The 22,919-nt window shown below is 43.0% G+C and overlaps 1 protein-coding gene across 5 annotated transcripts in view; it reads left to right on the forward strand.

Moving 5' to 3' along the window:
- megf11 (multiple EGF-like-domains 11) overlaps window positions 1-22,919 on the forward strand; it is a 361,348-nt gene that overhangs the window by 59,751 nt on the left and 278,678 nt on the right. For all 5 annotated transcript variants that reach the window (XM_080214084.1, XM_080214087.1, XM_080214089.1 and 2 more), the window contains 2 exons: window positions 10,100-10,198; window positions 18,307-18,429. In XM_080214084.1, the coding sequence (XP_080070210.1) occupies window positions 18,317-18,429 (113 nt within the window). In that variant the 5' untranslated portion in view covers window positions 10,100-10,198; window positions 18,307-18,316. The remainder of the gene's footprint in view (window positions 1-10,099; window positions 10,199-18,306; window positions 18,430-22,919) is intronic.

The raw sequence follows: 22,919 nt of genomic DNA on the forward strand, positions 1-22,919 counted from the left end.
GCAGTTATCAAGCTTGCCTGGTTAGGCCAGAGTGAGACCCAGACCATTTTAATTCCTAGGCCAGATTTCCATCTCTTGATTGCTTCTCTAGCTTGATGTAGGCAGTAATCAGTGCTTGGCTGGCTAGCCGGAATGTCAGCAACAGAAATGATTTGATTTGATTTGATTTGATTTATTATTGTCACATGTATTTACAGTGAAAAGTATTGTTTTTTGCGCACTATACAGACAAAACATACCATTCATAGAGTAGGAAACTCAAAAACAAGGCTCAAAAAAAAGGAAATTCAAAAAAAATACAGAAGGAAAGGATAGAGTGCAGAATGTAATGTTACGGTCATAGCTAAGATGTAGAGAAAGATCAGCTTAATGCGAAGTAGGTCCATTCAAAAGTCTGACAGCAGTAGAGCAGAAGCTGTTCTTGAATCGATTGGTATGTCACCTCAGACTTTTGTATCTTTTTCCCAATGGAAGAAAATGGAAGAGAACGTCTGGGGTGCGTGGGGTCTTTAATTATGCTGGCTGCTTTGCCGGGCAGTGGGAAGTGTAGACAGAGTCAATGAATGGGAGGCTGGTTTGCCTGATGGATTGGGCTACATTCATAGCCTTTTGTAGTTTCTTGTGGTCTTGGGCAGAGCAGGAGCCATACCAAGCTGTGAAACAACCAGAAGGAATGCTTTCTATGATGTATCTGTAAAGTTGGTGTGAGTCGTAACTAAATTCCAAATTTTCTTAGTCTTCTGAGAAAATAGAGGCATTGGTGGGCTTTCTTTAACTATAGTGTCGGCATGGAGGGACCAGGACAGGTTGTTGGTGATCTGGACACCCAAAAACTTGAAGCTCTCAAACATTTCTACTTTGTCCCCATTGACGTAGACAGGGACATGTTCTCCTTTGCGCTTCCTGAAGTTGATGACAGTCGCCTTCGTTTTGTTGACATTAAGGGAGAGATTATTGTTGTCGCACCAGTTCGCCAGAGTCTCCATCTCATTCCTGTACTCTGTCTTGTCATTGTTTGAGATCCGACCCACTACGATGGTGTCGTCAGCAAACTTGAAAATTGAATTGGAGGGGAATTTGGCCGCACAGTCATAGGTGTATAAGGAGTATAGGAATAATGTCCCCCGCAGTCAGGGAGGGATGGGGAGAGGGTGTGGATGTGGGGGAGGGAAAGGGTTAAAGTCCCACGGTAGAGTTTCCTTGGTATGTCTGCTGCTCCCAATCCTCATGGAAATTTAAAAATATAAAAACTCTAATAACCTTCTGGCTCTCTTTTGGGGCCAGTCTTTGGAAATATTTTGTCTGCATTGTAAAAAGTCAGATAGTGCATTTGTTTGGTTCATTCCTGATGGAAGTTCAGTAACTAGCTGAAGCTGAACATCATGCTCTTACCCTGATGCCGTCGATTCCTCATGGTCTCAGAGCTCGTTTGATATTCATCAATAATATCCCACAGAAAGCTGCCAGCCATTTTATCCATTACAGATATTAAGTGAACTAGACTATAACTTCCAGCTTCTTGACACATTGTTTTTTTTCTCCCTTCTGAATGTCCTTGAAATGTCTTTTCCAGGTGAGACAATGAGATGACAACTTACTCTCATTCCTTTGTGACCAACTGTTAGAAGGTTGTGAAAAATAGTTTTGCAAATGAGATACTGAACAAACATTCCGAGTGATTAAAAAACAAGATTTGTCTGAAAATGACAGGATTCAAGTTCAATGAAAGACACAAATCCCATCTTCTCTATGTAAGAAGAGGAGAAAATCTGAGGAACGGCCTTGCCTGGTTGCTTGGGCACATCTTCACACTGTAGCCCATAGAGCAGTATTGAGGGAGAACCTGATAATATGCAGCTAGAACAGAGGGTATCATGGAGACATAGAAGAGAATCATAGAATCCTTACAGTGCAGAAGGAAGCCCATCAGCCCATCAAGTCTATACTGACCACAAGCCCACCCAGGGCCTATCCCTGTAACCCCATGCATTTACCCTGCTAATTCCCCTGATATGTGAATCAATTTAGCATGGCTAATCCACCTAACCCGCACATCTTCAGACAGTGGGAGAAAACCAGAGCATCCAGAGGGAATGCACGCAATCACAGGGAGAAAGTGCAAACTCCACACAGACAGTGACCCGAGGCTGGAATTGAACCTGGTTCCCTGGTGCTGTGAGGCAGCAGTGCTAGCCACTGTGCTAACATGCCAGCCAAGAGAGGACAATCTTAGGAAATGAATTGAATGATGGTATTGCAGATTGTTCCAAACACAGAACTGGGGAACAACAATCAAATACTTTGGCCGGAACTTTCTAGCCATTCCTGTCAGCAGGATTTTCCGGTTCTGCCAATGGTGAACCCACGCTGTGGGTTTTCTGGTGGCGGGGGCCGCGTACGATGGGAAATCCTATTGATGATAGTGGGGCTGGAAGAACCCGGCGCCAGCTAGTGGCAAGCCACTGTCTCCACTGCAGTGAAATACACCATGGAGTGTACGGAAAATCCTGTCCTTTGTATTTATAACATTCAAAGATCTCTCCTCCGTTCTTAGCAGCTCCCTGGGATTCCACTCCAGTCCGATGGGGTCTGAACTGGCTGTGGGCTCTGTCACATGTGGGACTGATGATACATGAAGGGTTGAGCAGACGAGTTGTTTGGAGGTTTTGTGCACTCTCTCTGTGCAGTAACCTAACTCTACATGATGTCGACAAAGAAGCAATATTTCTACCTCTCTGCGGTGTGTTTTGTGGCGGCAGGTAGCGGTGCACTGCTCACTGGCCTGGGATTCCATCATTGTCAGCAGGGTTTCCTATTTAACGCACCCTTTGCCATAGGGAAACCCATGGCAGGATGCGCCATAGGTGGAACCGTAAGTTCCCACCTGTGTGAATGACAATAAAATTTTGTCGAGAGTCTCTCAATGTGCTTGGGGCATTCCCAAAAGTACCTTCACTATTTTGGTCAGTCACAAATGAAACATAGGTCCCGGGGTCAACAGTGATATTTGACCTGTTCAGGGATGCTTTAAAGATATCCCTAAAGTGTTGCCAATACCATCTTGGGAGTCTGCTGTCACAACCAAGTTCTGGTTAAAGCAATTACCTCAGGAGTCTGGCGTCAGACATACAATCCTCACCAATGGAACCACAATGGATCTTATCTCAGTGAAGACTGCGGTCAAACATGGCTGTGTCATTACACCAACTCTCTTCTCCATCTTCCTTGCTAAACCTCAGCTCCAACAAATTACCCAAACACATGGAGATAGTTAACAGAATGGATGAAAAATGGGAAAAATCACTCATACTTCAGTCATTTTGTTCCAGTCTCCAGCTTGGAAAGAACCTCAAGAAATCGCTTTGATCATAAAGACAAATTGATACCAAAGCAACTGCTCTATCTGGACTGTTCAAATATAATTTTTATATCTTACACAAAAGCAGTTTGTTGGTCTAGAGGTTGGCTTTCATACTCCAGATCATTCCAAAATGAAAGAATGGCAGTTGAATTGAATAATAAATAATATAATGTTTGTATCCTTCCAACCTTCTGCATTTATAAGAATAGAAAGGGACTGGAGTTCCATAGAATCCCTACAGTACAGAGGGAGGCCATTCGGCCCATCGAGTCTGCACAATTGTGGGAACATGCAAACTCCACAAAGTCGCCCAAGGCCAGAATCAAACCTGAGTCCCTGGTGCTCAGAGGCAGCAGTACTATCCACTGTGCCATTCAAATAAAAGTTCCACCGAGATTTGAACTCAGATCACTGGATTCAGAGTTCAGAGTGTTAACCATTACATTATGGAACCCAGTTATTTGACTAGAAGTTCACATGATAAAAAGAACATTATTAAAATGTTGATGATTTTGGGAATGATATAGTCTGGATGCTCCATTCATGCCATCTGCTCTTTTGACAGCATCTGATCTCAGCAGCAGTTGATACCACTATCTAGTTGTGAATTCCATAATGATTTAGTTTTTTAAAGTTGTGTAGTGCTTTGGCACTCAGAGGTCACAGTGCAGCCGGAGAATCACATTAGAAGACACCAGGTTCCGTTGGAACCCTTGGTGACTGTAAATTACATTCTTAGAATTTGCATGTTTTGGCACTGCCTCATTCAGCTGTACCCTGGGGAAAGGGATTACTAAACTGTATAGAAATTCTCACACTATCAGCATAAACCATGAGAAAAACTGTGTGACAGTTCCAATAACCCTTGCATAGACAAAGTTAGCTATTTCAGTTTTTCGCTTCGTCTGACATTGAGTTGTACAGGACCAAGTAATCACAGTTCAATCTTGTCATTGTGATAAAATTTGATAAACTGTGTATATTTGAATCATAGAAATCCTACAGTGTAGGAAGCCATTTGACCCATTGAGCCTGCACTAACAACAATCCCACCCAAACCCCATCCCTGTAATTCCACATATTTACCCTGCTAATCCCCTTGACACTAAGGGTCAATTTAGCATGGCCATGGCATGACCTAACCCGCACATCTTTGGACTGTGGGAGAAAACCGGTGCACTCGGAGGAAACCCATGCAGACACAGAAAGAACGTGCGACTCCACACAGGCAGTCATCCGAAGCCAGAATTGAACCCAGGTCCCTGGCACTATGAGGCAGCAGTGTTAACCACTGTGCCACCATGCTGCCAACACTTGTAGCTGCAAGTTTAATATTAAATGGCTAATTGGACTCAGTTATTGATGTGCGGATTACTGTTTCAATTTAGGGATAATGTGCTTGTCACTCTATAATGACATGAAGAGCAGCGAGATTTGATTCCTGAAGCTCTCAGATACATGTTCTTCCTTTGAGAAAATAGCTGGTCTCCATGGGTAGACTACTAAACACAACTTAAAAGAATGTTTAATATTTCAAGATATGGGCTCAGTGTAACTGAAAATGTGTCCATGATGAATTAGCAGATAAGTTATGTCATGATGCAGCACAGTGGGTTAGCACTGCTGCCTCACAGCGCCAGGGACCCGGGTTTGATTCCGGCCTCAGATCACTGTCTGTGTGGAGTCTGCACGTTCTACCCATGTCTGCGTGCGTTTCCTGCGGGTGCTCGAAGGTAGTTGACCACCGATGCCACAAACCATTGCCTCATGAGGAAGAAGACTGCCAAAGGCCACAGTGCTTCACAGAATCCTTACAGTGCAGAAGGAGACCATTCAGCCCATTGAGTCCACACTGACCACAATCTCACTTAGGCCCTATTCCCATAACCCCTCAAATTTATCCTGCTGATCCCCCTGATACTAGGATCAATTTAGCATGGCCGATCCACCTAACCCGCACATTCTTGGAATGTGGGAGGAAACCGGAGCACCCGGAGGAAGCCCTCATAGACACAGGGAGAACATGCAAACTCCACACAGTCAGTGACCCAAGCCAGGAATCGAACCTGGGTCCCTGACACTGTGAGGCAGCAGTGCTAACCACTACCAGCATGCCACCCCAACTTCTTCCATGATGCAAGATATAATTTGCAATTAAATACTATTGACACAAATTATAAGGTAATGGTCTAAAAACAGACAAGTGTAAAGTTCCACAGCCTTTCATAGACCCGTTCCTGATGTTTTCTGAGTGGATTTTGTATGCAGTTTGGAGGAAGTTTGTATTCACCCCACGCTTTGAAATACTGACCACGCAGCCTGTCTTATTTCAAGCTGGTTTTTTGCTGGAGGTTAGGCTGGCCGTAGGCTTGACTCCACGTCAGAAGGGGAATGTTCCAAAAGTGGCTGAGGGCCAGGGAGCTTGCAGCTCAGTTAGTGGGAACTTGGGGTTTGGAATTGGGTCTGTATATTGGAAGATGGATGGTTAGTGATCCCTGGAGTGGGCAGTTATGATGGTAAGGGTGGGGGGCACGTGAATTCTCACTGACCCTGGGAGGGAGGTCAAATGCTGGGGGAGGGAAGCCAATCATTGTGCCCAGGTGGCCTGATGAACGTTGGGTCATGGGTGGGGGAGAAGCCAGATGGTGGCTGGAAAGAGGGCAAGGATGGTGTGCCAGGAGGAAACACTCTTGCCCTTTCTTGTGCTAAAGCTGCACTGTAAAAGCACTTCCTTGTTCCAGGATGGAACCCCCACCTCCGTTTTGCTGCCAGGATTGTTGAGCCCAAAGAAACCTAACTGACCAGGGTTAAGCCTGAAAGACAGGCTCAATATGAGGTATGTGCCAGATTATAATATTTAAATGGCTCACTTACCTGTTGGAAGTGGGTTCTTTTCCCCCACCTCAATTAAAACTGGAACTAAGCATCTTGGGATCTTCTGGATGTTATTAAAATTTCAACATCCCACCTGTTTTATGTGCTTAAATCTGACCCTGTGACCTCAATATTTACTCTGGGAAGAAAGTGAAGGATAGGACTTTATAAAAATTCATTTTCGGGATGTGGACATCGCTGGCTGGACCAGCATTTATCGTCCATCTCTAACCGCCCTCCATTTCAGAGGGCAGTTGAGAGTCAACCACATTGGCATGACTCCTGAGTCACACGTAGGCCAGACCTGGTAAGGACGGCAGATTTCCTTCTCTAAAGAACATTAGTGAACCAGGTGGGTTTTACGACAATTGACAATGGTTCCATGATCATTAGACTTTTAATTCCAGATTTTTTTTGAATTCAATAAGATTTGAATTTGGGTGCCCAAATCTTACCTGAGGTCTCTGGATTGCTAACTTGCTGTCCAGATATTTGTTTCCTATGGAGGTAGCGTACTTGTGCACCCTCTTATATTATGTTTCACTGATATGGGGAATGATGGTGCAAGGATTTCCTGAACATTGATTGCAAACCTCTGCCACGGGGGAGAATTTAACCATCCTGCCTACGCTGAGAATCAGAATGGGCGAGGGGAGGACCATGGGAAGGTCCATTGACCTCGGGCAGGATTTTCCAGTTTTGAGATGAACGAGGCTGGGAAATCCTGCCCACAATCTCAAAAACAAATTTGCAATTGTTTATACTATTATTATAAATAAAATCAGCTAAGCATGAGACAGTTGTCTATTTACCTGAATACTTCCTAAAGGAAGTTTCAGAGGCATCATTACTGAGAGAATGGAATATGTCTGTTATCAAACTGAGTAATGATGTCCCTATTTCTTTGAAAGTGTGGACTGTCCTTCTCAAATCTTAATTGTGCTTTGCAATAGCTGTTTCTTTGCACCTTTCGAAATAATGAAAGATTCGAGCTGTCCAGAGCTGGATAATTCTCATCTCCTGAATTCTTTGAAAGGATAAACTTTTCAAAATGTACAGATTCTGGTGAAATGAATGGAAATTGAAATTTCCACTCCTGTTTTAAGTACATTTGTGCACATTGTTGTTAAGTGAATAACAGTACAGTAACATGACCACACAATGGGCACCCAATTCCCAATCTATGGAGCGCCAAGGTCAACATGCCTAATGGACAATGGACCCAACTGGGCAATGCCTCTGGTGCACATTACCCATTAGGAAGATTGGAGTACTGATTCTTTGTTAACTTGGGAATTTTGATAATCCATTCATAAAGGACACCCTGGGCAGCAAGTCAGTGAAACTGATTGGATTTTTACTGCTTAAAGCTGCATAAGTTTCCTCTGCCTATTTCCCCAGGGAATGAACGTTGGATACTGCTTTGAGGAAAGATGTGCATTTCCTTGTACACGGACCCAGATGTATAGAGTCTTCCGTTAATTCTTGGGAAGTAGGTAGTGCTAACAAAGCCTGCATTTATTGTCCATCCTTAACAACTGAGTGTCATGTTTGTTCCAGAGAGAAGTTGAGAGCCAACCATTTTGTACAGTTCTGGAGTTGTAAATATTTCACACTGGGGTCATTTTTCTTTCCTTAAAGAAGATGAGTGAATCAGTTGGGTTTTTATGACAATCCAATAGCTTCATGTTACCATGAAGATCAGTAAGGTATCTTACTGATACCAGCCTTTTCACTCCCAGATTGTTTACTTGATTTGATTTATTATTGTCTCATGTATTAACATACAGTATTGTTTCTTGCGTGCTATATGGACAAAGCATGCTGTTCATAGGGAAGGAAAGGAGAGGGTGCAAAATGTAGTGTTATAGCTAGGGTGTAGAGAAAGATAACTTAATGTGATGTAAGTCCATTCAAAGGTCTGACAGCAGCAGGGAAGAAGTTGTTCTTGAGTCGGTTGGTGTGTGACCTCAGACTTTTGTATCTTTTTCCCGATGGAAGAAGGTGGAAGAGAGAATGTCTGGGGTGTGTGGGGTCCTTGATTATTGGCTGCTTTTCCTGAGGCACTGGGAAGTATAGACAGAGTCAATGGATGGGAGGCTGCTTTGCACGATGGACTGGGCTGCATTCATGACCTTTTGTACCTAAGTTCAACTTGTGAAACTATGTAGGATTTGAACACTCAATCTCCGGATTATTCGTCCAGATCTCTGGACTACTAGCCCAGCAAAATAACAGCTGGGCTACCGTACCGGTCTCAAAACCGGCATCTGCGAGACTGAGTCCTTGCCGGATTTCAGATCTTGCCAGTTTTTGGAGGTAAGACAATGGTTGGCTTCAGCCTCGTGCATATTGCAACATGACTGTTCCTCTGTGCCTCCCTCCCTCTATCCTGAGTCTCACTTGGCCTTGGAGTCTGGCTGTGCTGCTTTGCTGCGTTGCTTCCTATTGGTTTAACAGCCAAGGTGCTGCCATACAGAATTTTGGTTCAACGGCAGTCGGGCCAGGCTGGCTCAGGCTGGATTAGTTGTTGGTCTGACCACTTGGGGCGTGGGAAATGCACCTGGTTCATTTCGTTCTTCATTCTGCTACTGGCCAGAGGGAACACTTGGAATTTTGTCCTTTACTGTGTATTTGTGGTTAATAATTTAACTAAAACTAGTAAATAATACAATTTTTTTGGGAACTGAATGCTTAAATTACTAAACATTTAATTATGCACTTGCCTCCATGGAGTATTCCTGCCCACTTATAGATTGCCCAGTTTTAGGACATAGTCAGCTTCAGATGGCAGCAGTCGAGGTACTGTATCTCTATATGTTTACGAACATGTCAGATGGATCCGATTGTATGGAGATAATACTCCCCACAAAGTGGCCATCACTGACTTTTGCATACTCCTGCAGACAAGTTAACAACAACTTATTGAACGTAACACCAGACTCCTCATTCTAGGCAAGCAAGGCTGGGATAGCTCACTGGCAACACCTCCCAGTACCATGAGTTACCACCTTCACCTTTCAACCTTTTGTAATCCTTAAGGAGTTCACTTCACACAGAATGGATCTTGCTTTGTATGTAAGCTTTGACAGCTCATCAAGATCTGCTTCTGTTTTGGCCAAAGTAGACAGCACACAATAAAAAACAGATGTCTATCGCCAGAGGAAGTGCGACCACAGCCATTCAGGTCATCCGTTTAAGGAATGTGCTCTTTAGAAACAGGGAATGTGATTGGAGGAGGAGGCCACAGATGGGTAGGGTTGATATCACACTGCTCCAGTCTTGCTACACACACTTCAGTCACACAAATAATAATCTTATAGCTGTACTAGTGTCAGTTATTGTTAAGCTCAGATTTATGTTAACGTGTTTAAGGGAAGGGCATTTAACAGTTTCTCTTTTTAATGTCTCTACGGCTTTAGCAGAAGAAGCTATTTGTATATCTTCCCAAATCACACTCTGATATAAAAGCAACATATATGAGAATGTAACATGTCAGATCTTTCGGACAGACATTCGTATTCGACCTCTTTTGCATCACTACTGTCAAAAGCGCATTTGTTCTCCTGATTATCATTTTATCTCCACTGAATGTTTCAGGATCTACCTTTCTTGCCCAAGTGAGCACAACCCCTTTCCCTTCTCATTCTGCAGCAAGTATAAAATTCTACAACAGATTACTTGGTCATTGGATTGCAAGGCCCACAGGCAATGGCACATTGATTAGGTCGCTGCCATTAACTTATGCATATTTTCTGTTCTGTTGATATTGTTATTACATCAAGTTCCTTTCCCTGACACCTTCACTAATCTTTTGCCCTTTGTATTTTGACCTCTTGCTGTTCCTTGGGGATCTTCCTGAAGGAGATATCTCTGAAAGCCTGCCAGGCGTACGAACCCATTGAAATGCACTGACTGTCTAGCAAAACAACAGGAGCTCCGAAACAAATCCAAGTGTCTGAGGTAAGCCAGGATTTCAGCACAGTTTCAGTTCTGAAATGCAGACACAGGTGACGATGGATGAAACTAAATCTAAAATGTAGGGAACCAATCTTACAATTACAGTTTTGCTTGCATTAAACTATGAAAATTGAGAATATCTTTATATCTGCAACAACAGAAGATTTTCATGATATTGCTCTGGAACACATGTGAATAGGAAAAAAGTCATTTGATTTAATAAGCCTATAATATTGTTCAATAGTTTTGAAGGTCCCTGTCGTTTGTAGCCTTTATACATTAAAATGAGAATTTTGTTTTCAGATCATCCCAATCAATGTATTTCTGTTCTTTTCATCTTGTTCCATTGTCCAGTCCCAACTCCTCATTGTCTCTATATCTTCCCTCTCTTTTTACCCTCTCTCACAGCTTGTCAGAAAATTCCCAGTAGTCATTCCCTTGCACAGATCCCTGCTACAAGTTGCAACTCCCCACCTGACACCCATTATCTCTACTCAAACAGAGCAATCGTTTCAATGTTCACAAGTGTTCAGAATTGGTACCATGAAATTTTCTTTGTTACCCAATCAGTATTAAATCCTCTTGAGGCAGAGTGTGAATTGCTGTCAGACAGTGTTACTAAAGTAACTATTAATCAGCGTGTTGATTGATGAGGGTCACAAACATATGTAGTTAATACATGATTGAAAATAAAATCAATGTTCTTGCCAGCTGGTGTAGATATCAGCCCATCTTACAGCCACAGGTTAACGTGATGTAACTCAGCATATTATTCCCCCATGTGTATTCCTCCATGACAGAGTACAGCATAAAATAAAGTGATTTAAGGCTTGTGAATTCAGGCAGCACGGTACTACATCTGACAATCTTAATCAGTTTATGACTAGTACTAAAGAATAATGTTTGTAATGTTAAAGAGATAAATACGGTTCAGATGCCATTAAAGGCACAGTAAGTCTCAATAAGCTAATTTAGTAACTTCACGCATGTCTGAGTAGTTTATTTTCATTTGTTTACATCTGCAAATGACGTGTTGCAAATGCTAAGAGGTTTTTCTATCCTGTACACTGAGGAGCTTTGTCATTAAAATCAGCAATATGACAGTGTGGCCACAGCAAAAAGCTGAGATATACTTGTGATGTTAACTCAAATTGCTCAATGGACGTAGAATCAGCAAAGGAAAGGAATTTCTGTGAAAGTAATGCACTTTGTCTTGGAAATCAGTTTGAGTTATTTTAATCCAGTTATCTGGTACCAGGAATTCTTTCAGATCATCCCAATGAATATATTTCTGTTCTATTCACCTTGTTCCATTGTCCAGTCCCAACTCCTGATTGTTTCTATACCTTCTCTCAGTTTCTTATATTTCTCACTCACTGATATTCTCACCTTTCTGATGTTCAAATCCAACACTTGTTAGTCCCCAACACAATTTAATTTTCAAAACAGTCCGTCCATAAGAATCTAATTTATTTGTTGTTGTTAAATGTTCTCTGTACTTAACTTTGTTAAGTTTCTAGATGGTGGACACATCATTTTTATTCACACCTCTGTCAACTCTGCTCTACAATCAGGTTAGACAAGAGCAGTGTGGACTGGTGTACCATTTGCAAAAGAAAAACTCCTTTTACCCTTTCTCACAGCTTGTCAGAAAATTCACAGTAGCCATTCCCTTGCATAGATCCTTGCTACAAGCTGCAACTTCCCACCTGACACCCAGATTGCTCTTGATGCTGATTGGAAAGATTGAGGGAGAGGTACTTTATTCTCTGGAGCAGGACGCAGTTGTTTCAGAATAAGTTCTGGTATTTGGAAACATGTCCCTTTGCATCAGGAATGCTGTTGTATTCCTGGCACCCAGTCTGCCAAAGTCGAGATAGGGGTATGGGTGGGGATTGTGGGAGAGTGGGGTGCATTAAGCGGTGCTATTTATAAATCAGCTTAAGCTTTAAGTTTATTATTGATGTCACAAGTAGGCTTACATTAACACTGCAATGAAATTACTGAGAAAATCCCCTAGTCGCCACACTCTGGTGCCTGTCAAGGTTACACTAAGGGAGGATTTCCCGGCTTGGATCATTCTGTGCAATTTGCACGTTCTCCCCGTGTCTGCGTGGGTTTCCTCCAGGTGCTCCAGTTTCCTCTCACAATCCAAAGCTGTGCTGGTTAGGTGAATTGGCTGTGCTAAATTCTCCCTCAGTGTACCCAAACAGGTGCCGAAGTGTGGCAACTAGGGGATTTTCACAGTACATTACAATGTTAATGTAAGCCTACTTGTGACAAATAAATAAACTTTAATTTAGCATGGCCAATTCACCTAACCAGCATGTCTTTTGGACTGTGGGAGGAAACCCACCCAGGCGCGGGGGGAATGTGCAAACTCTGCACATTGACCCAAGTCAGGAGTCAAACCTGGGTCCCTGGCGCTGTGAGGCAGCAATGCTAACCACTGTGCCACTGTGCTGCCCATTAATATAAGCTAGTAAAAAAATGAGCTGAATAAGAAAACCATGGAAATGGTCAGCCCAGTAATTGAATCATTCCTCGCAGTCCCCACAGGTTCTTAATCAAAGGGATTTCACTTGCCAGCTTAAAACACTTTCCCCCAAACGCTGCAGTAATTTCCATTCCTGCTTCAGTGTGGCTGATTCCAGTATAAATCAATATTCATGAAAGTAAGAAAAGCCCCACCCCACAGTGTAACTGGTGAGATCTCCCAGGGTCAGCAAGCAAAGAAGAGTGATCCAGTATCTCAGCTTCCAAACACATATGCAATGTTGTTTTGCGTATTGGCATAATTGAGTCCGAAATGATCAGGAACTGAAGCAAATTGAATATATAGCTATCATTCTTGAATCACCTCATTTGTATATTCCTACCCTAGAAAATTATATTGCAAGTTCAATTTAAAGAGTTTTTGACACTCAAGAGGAATGTGCCTGATAGGATGACAGAAAGCACACTAGTTCTAGGTTCAAAAGGCAATTCAAGTTGATCTTAACTTTCCATGAGAAGGGAAGAGGGGAATGCAATGCGGAGTTAACAACCTTCAGGGTTAGTAAAAGGACATTGCAGTTGCTGACCCTCTGTTTGAAGGTTGGGGGTGAGGGGTTGCATGAGGCGGTTGTGTGAATGTTGGCTGGGTTTGCACCCCAAGGAACCACACCAATCGTGATATACTACAGATGCTGGAAATCTGATACAAATACAAAATTCTGGAAATGCTCAGCAGGCTTGACAGCAGCCGTGGAGAGAGGAACCAAATCAATTGGTTGGATTTTTTTTACTCCTCCCAGAATGAGAAATGGGAGGGAGCTTCTAAACAGTGGCATCCCCAACTCATCCTGAAACAATACTTTTCACTGTATACTAATACATGTGACAATAATAAATCAAATCAATCAAGAGAAGGAGTTTCTCATTCTGCCTCCATTTTCCACGGGAATGGGAGAGTAGTTTAGGTACCTGATGGTGGACACTCAACAGCAAGCTTGGGAAGAGGGGGAGTGTTGGGGGGGAGAGTTTACGTACCTGGTGGTGTACACTCAACAGCAAGCTTGGGGGAGAGGGGAGCAGAGGGAGGTAGAAGGGTAGGGGTGTGCAGTGTGCTAAGAGGGCCAGGAGGCCCTTCCTAGCTGCAGGGGCACCACAGACTGCTCTTTAGAGCAGTTCTGCCTCCAGCAGTGATAGCATGATTGACTAATTTTTGCTCCAAATTAACGATTTTTAACTGTTGGAGAAAGGGCATTTCAATCTCCCTCACGCACCATCCATTGCGGGTTTCTCCTCCTTTCAAACTCGATGATCTCTGATTCGCCCTCTAACTCTGTGAGCCCAAGGCTGACGAACCTGCCCCCAGTCAGAAGTGCCACTGACCTAACGAAGGGGAAAAGCCCCCAAAGCTAGTGGTGTTTGCTACCAAATAAACCTGTTGGACTTTATCCTGGTGTTGTGAGACTTCTTACTGTGTTTACCCCAGTCCAACACCGGCATCTCCACATCAGAACATGCCCCCAGACCAGTGAGAGAGTAGTATGACAGTATGACAGCTAGAAGTCATCATAGATGGATTCGTGAAGGGGAAGTCGTGTTTAACAAATTTATTGGATTTCTATGAGGATGTGACCAGTGCGGTAGACAGAGGGGAACCAGTGGATGTGGTGTTCTTAGATTTCCAGAAGGCATTTGATAAGGTGCCTCACAAAACGTTAGGGTGCACGGAGTTGGGGGTAAGGTGTTAGCGTGGATAGAGGATTGGTTGTATAATAAGAAGCAGAGAGTTGGAATCAATGAGTGCTATTCTGGTTGGCAGTTGGTGACTAGTGGAGTGCCGCAGGGATTGGTGCTGGGGCCTCAACTGTTTACCATTTACATAGACGATCTGGAGGAGGGGGCTGAGTGTAGGGTAACGAAATTTGCTGATGACACAAAGATGAGTGGAAAAGCAAATTGCATGGAAGGCGTGGGAAGTCTGCAGAGAGGATCTGGATAGGCTGAGTGAGTGGGCGAGGACCTGGCAGATGGAGTATAATGTTAGCAAATGTGAGGTTATCCACTTTGGTAGAAATAATAGTAAGAGGGATTATTATTTAAAGGGTGAAAAGCTGTAGCATGCTACGGTGCAGAGGGACCTGGGGGTCCTTGTGCACGAATAGCAAAAACCCAGTCTGCAGGTACAGCAGGTGATCAAGAAGGTGAATGGAATGTTGGCCTTTACAGGGGGATAGAATATAAAAGCAAGGAGGTCTTGCTGCAACTGTACAGGGCACTGGTGAGGCTGCAACTGGAGTACTGTGTGCAGTTTTGGTCGCTGCATTTGCGAAAGGATATATTGGCCTTGGAGGGGGTGCAGAGAAGGTTCACTAGGCTGATACCAGAGATGAGGGGGTTAGCCTAAGAAGAGAGATTGAATAGACTGGGTCTGTACTCGTTTAGAGTTTAGAAGGCTGAGGGGGGATCTTATAGAGACATATAAGATAATGAAGGGGTTAGATAGGGTAGAGGTAGAGAGATTCTTCCCGCTTAGAAAGGATAGCAGAACTAGAGGGCACAGCCTCAAAATAAAGATCGGAGTTGAGGAGGAACTTCTTCACTCAAAGGGTGGTGAGTCTCTGGAATTCTCTATCCATTGAAGTGGTGGAGGCTACCTTGCTGAATATATTTAAGTCATGGGCAGATAGGTTTCTGATAGACAAGGGAATTAAGGGTTATGGGGAGAAAGCGGGAAAGTGGAACTGATCCACTTCAGATCAGCCATGATCTTGTTGAATGGCGGGGCAGGCTTGAAGGGCTAGATGGCCTACTCCTGGTCCTATTTCTTATGTTATTAAGTCTCACAACACCAGGTTAAAGTCCAACAGATTTATTTGGTAGCAAACGGCACTAGCTTTCAGAGTGCTGCTCCTTCGTCAGGTGAGTGAGGAGTTCTGATCACAAACAGGGCATATAAAGACAGAAACTCAATAATGATTGGGATGTGGATCTTCACAGCTAATCAAGTCTTAAAGGTACAGACAATGTGAGTGGAGAGAGCATTAAGCACAGGTTAAACAGACGTGTATTGTCTCCAGACAGGACAGTAGTGAGTTTTGCAAGTCATTAAGACAGCTACACAGGCGTGTGCGTGTTTCCTCTGGGTTGTATGTGTGTGTGTGTGTGTGTGTGTGTGGGTACGGGGGATGGCAGGCTTGAGACCAGAAACACTCCTGACTGCTGTTTCCCATTCTTAGTGGAGATATCCAGCCCAATGTTCCAAGTCGATCATCCTTCATCAGAATTCCACTGAACCCATCAGTTAGCTTTGCCTGAAAACCCTCCTGTGGATAGAATACTGTGTATAAAATGGAAGAATTGCGTGGGTTAATTCTTGGACATTATTGATTATTATTATAGACCTTTCTCTAGTTTAGATTGGCAGTTCTGCTGATAGGGTAACCTCACTGTAGCAGTAAGTGATCTGAGTAATGTGTACTTACACCTCTATCCAACGTGCATTTGTGTTTTTTTTTGTCTTCTCTGTATTGATTTCTCACACTTTCTCAATTTCAGTGCTCCACGGGACCCCAATATGTAATCATCCCACTGAAGTGAGCGTGCTGGGATGATGTGTAGCAAACAGATTAAGTTGCAATATGAAAAGCTGAAGTTTCACTGACTGCTGGCTGTGCTGTGACCCTCCAGAGCACTTGCTGCCACATACAGGAAACGTACAGATTTTCATAACAAGTAATCAGTGGGTTTAGGAATGCAAGTCTGAAAATAGTTTCTGCACAGTGGGAATATTCTACATCTCCTTTCTCTGAATGAAAATTCTCCTACCCTTCCTGTTATCCCCCCACCCTTTTCTGAAGCTGCTGACTCAGAGGGAAGTCTGGATGGCCTCCAGTATCTCAGGCAACTGGCCATTCTTCACCTGTTAGTCTGGAATTTGGAAATCTATTCTCAATCATAACCAAGCTCAGTTTTTATCTCCCTGATAGCCACACACGCGCACTGTACCCTTGCACTGTATATAGTTCAGCTTTATCATGGAGAGCATACATAGTTACAGTTGAAAACACTGCAGTTTCATTACTGTTGGGTGAATTTGGGACAACTCAGAACATTGCTTTGAAACTTCAGTATGCTGTGCCATGGTAAGGCAGGATGTATGTTTGATCCCTCACTTCTTCACAAGCCAAGCTAAGATCTTACCCCATGGAAACCAGGTAGAGCACACACTTGTGTTTGTAATGGCTGTGCATCTTGAGGGGAATTGCTTGATAGAGCAGACGCAGCATGGTTTCGTTAAAGGGAAGTCGTGTCTGACAAATTTACTGGAGTTCTATGAGGATGTGTCTAGGGCGGTGGATAGAGGAGAGCCGGTGGATGTGGTCTTTCTTGATTTTCAGAAGGCGTTTGACAAGGTACCTCACAAGAGGTTATTGCAGAAGGTCAGGGGACATGGAGTTGGGGGTAGGGTGTTAGCGTGGATAGAGGATTGGTTGTCAAATAGGAGGCAGAGAGTGGGGGTCAATGGGTGCTATTCGGATTGGCAGTTGGTGACTAGTGGAGTGCCCCAGGGGTCGGTGCTGGGGCCTCAGCTATTTACCATTTATATAGATGATCTGGAGGAGGGAACCGAGTGTAAAGTGTCGAAATTTGCTGATGACACCAAGACTGGTGGAATGGCAAATTGTGCGGAGGGTGTGGAGAGTCTGCAGAAGGATCTAGATAGGCTGGGTGAATGGGCCAGGAACTGGCAAATGGAATTTAATGTTGGCAAGTGCGAGGTGGTCCACTTTGGTAGGAATAATGGTAGGAAGGATTATTACTTACGTGGAGAAAAACTGCAGCAGGCGACGGTGCAGAGGGACCTCGGGGTCCTTGTGCATGAGTCGCAAAAACCCAGCTTGCAGGTGCAGCAGGTGGTCAGGAAGGCAAATGGGATGCTGGCCTTCATAGTGAGGGGGATTGAATATAAAAGTAGGGAGGTCTTGCTGCGGCTGTATGGGGCATTGGTGAGGCCGCAGCTGGACTACTGTGTGCAGTTTTGGGCGCCGTACTTACGCAAGGATATTTTGGCCTTGGAGGGAGTGCAGAGGAGGTTTACTAGGCTGATGCTGGAGTTGAGGGGGTTAAGCTATGAGGAGAGGCTGAATAAACTAGGCTTGTACTCGTTAGAGTTTAGAAGAATGAGGGGAGATCTCATTGAGACGTATAAGATGATGAATGGGATAGATAGGGTAGAGGTGGAGAGACTCTTCCCGCTCAGAAAGGACAGTAGGACTAGGGGGCACAGCCTCAAGATAAAGGGGGGGCGGTTTAGAACGGAGTTGAGGAAGAACTTCTTCACTCAAAGGGTGGTGAATCTCTGGAATTCTCTACCCGTTGAAGTGGTGGAGGCTACCTCGCTAAATATTTTTAAGACGCGGTTTGATGGGTTTTTGATAAGAGAGGGGATTAAGGGTTATGGGGAGAGGGCGGGAATGTGGAACTGAGCCACGACAGATCAGCCATGATCTTATTGAATGGCGGGGCAGGCTCGAAGGGCCAGATGGCCTACTCCTGCTCCTATTTCTTATGTTCTTATGTTCTTATGGGATTTTTAATTTATTCCTTGTTTTCTTTAGATTTGAAAGAATGGTTTGCACTGCATTCAGTTGGTGCCAACATGTGATTCTGATCTGCTGTCTAGGAAGAGTGGTCTGGTGTCTGAACCCTGATGATCCCAATGTATGCAGTCACTGGGAAAGGTAAATCCAACTGTTCAGGCTTCCTTTTCACTCTTACATCTGATGAGATGCTTTATCTTTTGAACAGCCACAAGGAATTTGATTTGATTACATGCTCAAACTGTTTTGAAAGGGGAGGGCCTCAGCCTGTTCATTATCTTTAACATTTTTGAGTAAGTCAGGTCCCAAATAGAATGTGGAAATCCTTGAAATACAAATAGCAGACTCCTTATCCGGCATCCCAAAATCAAGAAAGACCCAAAACTTAGATCTGGCCATGGAAACTAGAATTCCCATCAAGCATTGCTGTCCATCAGATTTGAGTTATGATCCACTGATCCCCTGTTCTTTGGGTGCAAGATTGAGGCCAGAAGTCAGCCTCTTTCCGCCTCCCACCTTTTCCCATCCTGGATAGCTCCAGCTCAGTGGAGAAATCAGCCCAGCTTCAGTTATTCTATTGCCCTCATACCAGACCCAAAAATCCAGAAAATCCTCATATACAGGTAATTGTCCAGTCTCAAGATTCAGAACTGTGCACACATTACAGAAGAGCTTCTGAAAGAAGTTCTATGTGAAAGGTGGCAACACTTGGTGAAGCTGGAGATTTACCTCTAGCAGTGTGCAGTTTTGGTATCCTTATCTGAGGAAGGATGTCCTTGCTATAGAGGGAATACAGAGAAGATTAACCAGGCTAATTCCTGGAATGGCAGGTCTGTCATATGAGGAGAGACTAAGTCGGTTAGGATTATATTCTCTGGAGTTTAAAAGAGTGAGAGGGGATCGCATAGAAACTTATAGAATTCTAACAGGGTTAGACAGGGTAGATTAGAAAGAATGTTCCCAATGGTGGGAGAGTCCAGAACTAGGGTTCATAGTTTGAAGATAAGGGATAAACCTTTTAAAACTGAGGTGAGGAGATATTTCTTCACTCAGACGGTGGTGAATGTGTGGAATTCACTACTGAATGTAGTGGAGTCTAAAACATTGTCTGATTTCAAGAAGAAATTACATACAGCTCTTGGAGCTAAAGGGATCAAGGGATATTAGGGGAAGGGGGATCAGGATATTGAATTTGATAATCAGCACATGATCAAGGTGAATGGAGGAGTAGACTTGAAGGGCCAAATGCCTTCTCCTGCTTCTGATTTCAATGTTAACAGGATGTCAATATCTTTAAGAGAAAAAGAGCGAAGGGAAGAAAATTGCTGGAAAAAAAAAGAACAGATAAAACAACTCATTTTAAACTAAAATTATCTGACACAATGGAACGTTAAGATTCACACCTACAATAACCTGTGTTCAGTGTAGGCTACAAGACAAGTTTGTTTTTTAATTAAAGGTCATCTTAGTTTCTTTTCATAATTCTATGTACCAGGATATTTTTGATTACTAGTTTGTTGTAGCCAATTTAATTGAGTGATTAATGATCCAGTTCAGCCAAGATCCTTCTCTGCTTCATGCAGTTGGAAAACAGGCCTGTGTCCATATTTTTAATTTGTGTCCCTCAGCCTTCTTTGAGTTCTTGATTTTAATGGCTTATCTGGAAGATGCAGCAAGTTGCTTTAAGTACAAAGCATTTCTTCAGTTATCCAGATAGTAACCGAAAATCTAAGTATCGGCAACTTTACTTGCCAGAAAATACACGTGTGGAGCCCAAACCATCTTTCCTTGTGAAATATAGCGACAAATTGCAAGTAGTGAAGTCTGCTTAGAACCAAAGGCATTTCTAACGTGGGTTATTTTTGGTAGCTGCACTTGTGGTTGCAGTACTCAACCCCGAACAGATGGATTACTAGATGAATTAATCAAGTGAAGTTTATAGGATTTGTACATGCGTCTGTAATTAATTCATGGTTAAAAATACAATCGCATTGAAAAAACAAGCACTGAAGCTTGGTGTGGTGCAAAGAAAGACAACATTCAGTGAAATGGAGAGTGTACATTGTATAGAATTAACAATAAAAATGTAAAACTTGTATGCTGATACTTTTTATGCTAAACATTCTTTAAAAAAACAATAATATTAAAGTGTCTCACTTATACTTTATCCTGCAAAGTCAGATGGGGAGAAGTTGCTGAAAGGAAACAATCTACTTTTATATTTGTTCTATAAAGTATCCATGTGTCTGCATGGTCAGGTTCCCAAAGATGTGCAGGTTAGGTTGATTGGCCATGCTAAATTGACCCTTAGTGTCCCAGGATGTGTAGGTTAGAGGGATTGGTGGGGTAAATGTGTGGGGTTGTAGGGATAGGGTCTAGGGTGGGATTGTTATCGGTGCAGACTTGATGGGTCGAATGGCCTCCTTCTGCACTGTAGGGATTCTACGATCTATAAATAGAAACTGGAATGCACATTATTAACAAAGGTAGGCATTCATGTCTTGGTTTTTCTTTTATTAAATTCAGAACAAACAGAAAGTTAGCGTGTACCTAATCGAGTGTTTATCACAGATAGGATTATACTATTGTTAGGACACACTGTACCTTTCCTGTGTGGGAAAAGCTAGAAATTTGAGTCAAATTAAAAAACTCTTATTCAGCTTTTGTGACAATAAAAATTACTCTTCAAGGACAAAGAAAATTTAGTGATTTATATTCTTCTCAGAAACTGTAGCTAATAAAATGAATGCCAAGTACAAGATAGACTCCCTTATCAAATTAATTTTTGTAGTCTTAGGATAAGTTTGGTTAAGCAGAAGAAATTAATTATTGCAGCGAATCATGAAGTTAATCAAGAAACTAAGACTTCCTAATTTCTTTAAAAAAAGCATTTGCCAACCAAAAGCACAAACACAGACTATTGATTGAGTAAATTAGTATGAGCACAACATTGCAATCAAGAGAAAAGCCAGATTAAACTCTGCTATTGATTTGCTGTACATCACATGATGACTTTGTTATGGAGACATTAATAAATCACAATGCAACGCGAGCCTGCAGCAAGTGACCTTTCATGCCTTTCGGATTAAATGTTGATCATTAGGCAGTTATGACAATCTGTCTAATTTCCTCAAAGAAATATCTGATTCAGACACCAACACGTAATTATGTAATAGTACCTTCAATATAATGAAAAAGGAATTTCATCCATTGATATCAAATGAATCAGAAAAGTAGAGAATGCAACATACTGTAGCTGAAATATGCAGTGTTACAGGGTGGTAAATACAGCTTTGCATTCATAATTTCCAATCGCAACCACACCACTGCAGGAGCAGAATAGAGAATAAACATTTCCTTCACAAAGCAGTTTGAGAATTTGAATGACAATAATCCCAGGTAGATGCCTCAGATTAGGGGTCAGACTTTGATAGACATTTGCTAGGCAGGTCCATGGGATCGTACGGCAGAGAATGGGGCCATTTATCCCATTGTGTCTCTGCTGACAGTTGTCTAGTCCTAACCCGCATTTCCCTCCACCACCAATTCTGCAAATTAATTCTCTTTAAGAATATGTCCAATGGTCTTTTGGCAGTTCCAATGGAATCTGGTTTCACCACCCATTCAGGCAGCTCATTCCAGATATTAACAGGAAATTGTTGGCCAGAGTGCACATGAAGTAGAATGTCTGCTAGGGCCCTGGCGCCACCAGATTGACAGCCAATTCAGTAGCATACATTGGTTGTGCTATCGGGCGGCCGGGCCTTATACTGGGAAATGGAGTCCAAGTAGAATGCAGAAGACTCCCCTTGGATCTTTTCATAAGAACATAAGAACTAGGAGCAGGAGTAGGCCATCTGGCCCCTTGAGCCTGCTACACCATTCAATAAGATCATGGCTGATCTTTTCATGGCCTCAGCTCGACTTACCCGCCCGCTCACCATAACCCTTAGTTCCTTTACTGTTCAAGAATGTATCTATCCTTGCCTTAAAAACATTCAATGAGATAGCCTCAACTGCTTCACTGGGCAGGGAATTCCAGAGACACAACCCTTTGGGTGAAGAAGTTCCTCCTCAACTCAGTCCTAAATCTGCTTCTCCTTATTTTGAGGCCATGCCCCCTAGTTCTAGTTTCACCTGCCAGTGGAAACAACCTCCCTGCTTCTATCTTCTCTATTCCCTTCATAATCTTATATGTTTCTATAAGATCTCCCTTCCTTCTTCTTTGCATCCAAGAGGTGCAATGACCATCTGTGTTGAACACCCTTGCATTTGGTACCCTATATCTGCAGGTAGAGGAAAGTGAGGCAAGGGAGCTGAAGAATACCCTTACTCCCCTCATTTCCTGTGCCAGCTTAGAGAAACTCTGCAAATACCATCCAACTAAATTTGGGTTGAAGGTTGCCACCACAAGTATTTGTTGCTCTTTCTTATCAATAATCCCCTGGAGTGGCAATTCCTGAAAGGATATTTGGCTATTTTTGTAAATTTGGCACAAGTCTTGGACAGTCACAAACAGGGTCTAACATTCTGATTGCTAAATTGTTTGGGAATCCAAGAGAAGTCATTGCTTCTGTTCAGAATACCATGAAATGATAGAATAAAGCTTTGGGCTGGTGCTGGTCCTTGCT

Source organism: Carcharhinus amblyrhynchos, chromosome 28 (assembly GCF_965287045.1).
Source record: "Carcharhinus amblyrhynchos chromosome 28, sCarAmb.v2.hapA, whole genome shotgun sequence".
Classification (NCBI taxonomy): Eukaryota; Metazoa; Chordata; class Chondrichthyes; order Carcharhiniformes; family Carcharhinidae; genus Carcharhinus; species Carcharhinus amblyrhynchos.